Consider the following 2,473-nt stretch of genomic DNA (forward strand, 5'->3'; position numbering starts at 1 on the left):
AATTAAAATTGGAGGTGATGAATGATGGCTGCAGATAAATAATCAAGCCATCTTAAGAGGGAACAAAAGAAATTTCTGGTTTGTGCTCATCAATGTGATTATAGAAAATAATGGACAAAGGACAAGACTAGTTTCTAATAAGTTGAACAATAAATTGATAAGACATAATTATGACACTTGTACTATATACAACTACTTATGACTTGTTTGTTATACTTTCAACTTCTGACCAGGGCTTTCTTTTGTATTTGAAAAATGAGTTACACACATGAAAATTGTCTCACAATCAAAAAATTGCAGTCATTTCTTTCTGCTTTTTCTGCCAGTACCTTATATCAAACAAATATAATTCAACTACAGAGTGATACTCCTATGTAGGATAAAATCTCTCTACCCTCTCCATTCAACAACATACAAAACAAATACATATATATTTCTTGTAATGTATGTGCTGTTGGTGTATCCTTACTGTATTTTCATACCTATTACTGTTTAAGACTAAAGAAATACAAGGAAAGACAGGGCTGTGGCAGTGACACCATTTGGGTACCACCATATTCAATGTTAGATGAACAATATATTGATAATCAACACCTATTAACCAACAAACATAGTAAGAGTCTATCCAAGAAGAGGAAGGCTCCTATTTTTTGCATATTAATGCCTTAGTGAGACATCTTCCTGTATGTACAGCCACCTAGTAAGACTAGATGGAAATGGAAATCACTATGATACAAAGTAGTATGAAATCTAAAAGGACTCTTGAATTACAAACTTTATAAACGTTGATAGATATTCTCTACTCTGTTTTATTTTTCAGTTACAAGTTGTCTGATTGATAGAGTCACAATGAAGAGAAAAATGTGAAAAGCCCATTAAAAGCCCTTCCGTTTAAATACAGACACAAACAACTTAACACGAAGAAAGAAAGAAAGAAAAAAAAAAAACTGAATATGCACCAAACAAAAAATAACAGAAAACATCTCTATCAAAAAATTATACAGAACCCTCCAATGGAAATTCAAATAGTAATAATAATAAATAAACAAATAGAAACAGGAAGTGTTAATATCATCTACAGTAAAACTGGCATGACCCAAATGTCAAGATACATAATCAACTGCAAAAAAGATACAAAAAAATGTATTGCCTACCTGTCTGTGCTGCTGGACCCGGACAGTTGCAGCATAGCGTGATGGATGAGCATCCATAGATCCTACTACGGCTGCAATGGACGGCTTCTTATTATCACCCGCTGGTGGATGAGTTACATCAGCACCCAGGAAGATCACAGGCTCATTGAACACTTTTGGTCTGAAACACGAACAAATACACTAAACTTCCTCAATACTACCATTGTAAACAGCCTACAAACTCACCATTCATGCAACAAGGAATACATGTTTGTCAAAGAAAAGATTCAAGATTTCCAAGTTAAATATAAACACCATAGACTTCTTTTCAATCATAATACTCTACCTGATGCCTGGAACAAGAATGGAGTTGATGCCTCCCAACTTCACATTTATTTTGAGACAGAGGTTGGACAGTGTTTGAGGTGAGGTTTTGTTCACATTCTTGGCCTGGACACATTGGGTAGCCATTCCTAAGACAGTGTCACCCACACGCTTCACTTCAGCTGTTGCAAAATGAAAAGAAAGAGATAAGTAAGTCACTGTTGGGCAGGGCTTTGCAACACAAGAGAGGAGCTTACGTATTTGTTCAGTGTATTGTGCAGATATCATTTTTACTTACATCCATGCGCTCTGCACCACCTCTAACCAAGTGCAAGTATTAAAATAGAGGAAGTGGTTAGGGTAAGGCATGGCACTAAAACACTTGCTCATTTGAAGAACTGCTATTCTGGACCAAACATAAAAAAAAAAAGGAAAATCTTCCAAAAGGACATCTAATCTGAATGAGGAATCCCCAAGAAACATGAAATATTCATTCTTTTCTGCATAACCTATTACTAATATCTACTATATTTCAACAAGTCATGACAATGCCAATCTATACTAATGAAACATCCTCAGCACCTTACCATAGACAGGAGTTTTGCCTGGTAGAACAACACATACAAGCTGCAGACCGGTGAATGTGCTCTTCAGGTAACGGAACATGGGCTCTACCTGGTCAGGACCGTTGGCATACTTGCAGAAGCACGGCTGGCCAATGATGGGCATGCCTGGAGGGAATCACGTCAAATGGATCTTTCGGTGGAAGACACTTTTAGCCATCAAAGAGGCTGTTGTAAAACTACTTGGGGTGGGGAGGGAGTGACTTTGGAGTAAAAATCTTGGAGCAATGGACCATCTAGCCTCATAAAATTTCTAAAATAAACTGAGGAACAGCAAGAAATAAAGAAAAGGAGAGGACTGAATTGCAGCCAATACTGGGAAAACTAAGATTTCATACACAAATAGATTACAAACAGCCTCTCACACTCAGAATGTTGTCTGTATATATATAT

General features: G+C 36.6%; 1 protein-coding gene across 1 annotated transcript in view; it reads right to left on the minus strand.

Annotated features, from left to right (window-relative positions):
• The window catches only part of LOC119587732 (protein argonaute-2-like), a gene marked incomplete in the record, with an annotated part of 19,396 nt that overhangs the window by 8,288 nt on the left and 8,635 nt on the right, over positions 1-2,473 (minus strand). Inside the window, 3 exon segments of the mRNA XM_037936419.1 lie at positions 1,155-1,314; positions 1,480-1,639; positions 2,045-2,188. Coding sequence (XP_037792347.1) covers positions 1,155-1,314; positions 1,480-1,639; positions 2,045-2,188 — 464 coding nt within the window.

Source organism: Penaeus monodon, chromosome 23, assembly GCF_015228065.2.
Source record: "Penaeus monodon isolate SGIC_2016 chromosome 23, NSTDA_Pmon_1, whole genome shotgun sequence".
NCBI classification, from domain to species: Eukaryota; Metazoa; Arthropoda; class Malacostraca; order Decapoda; family Penaeidae; genus Penaeus; species Penaeus monodon.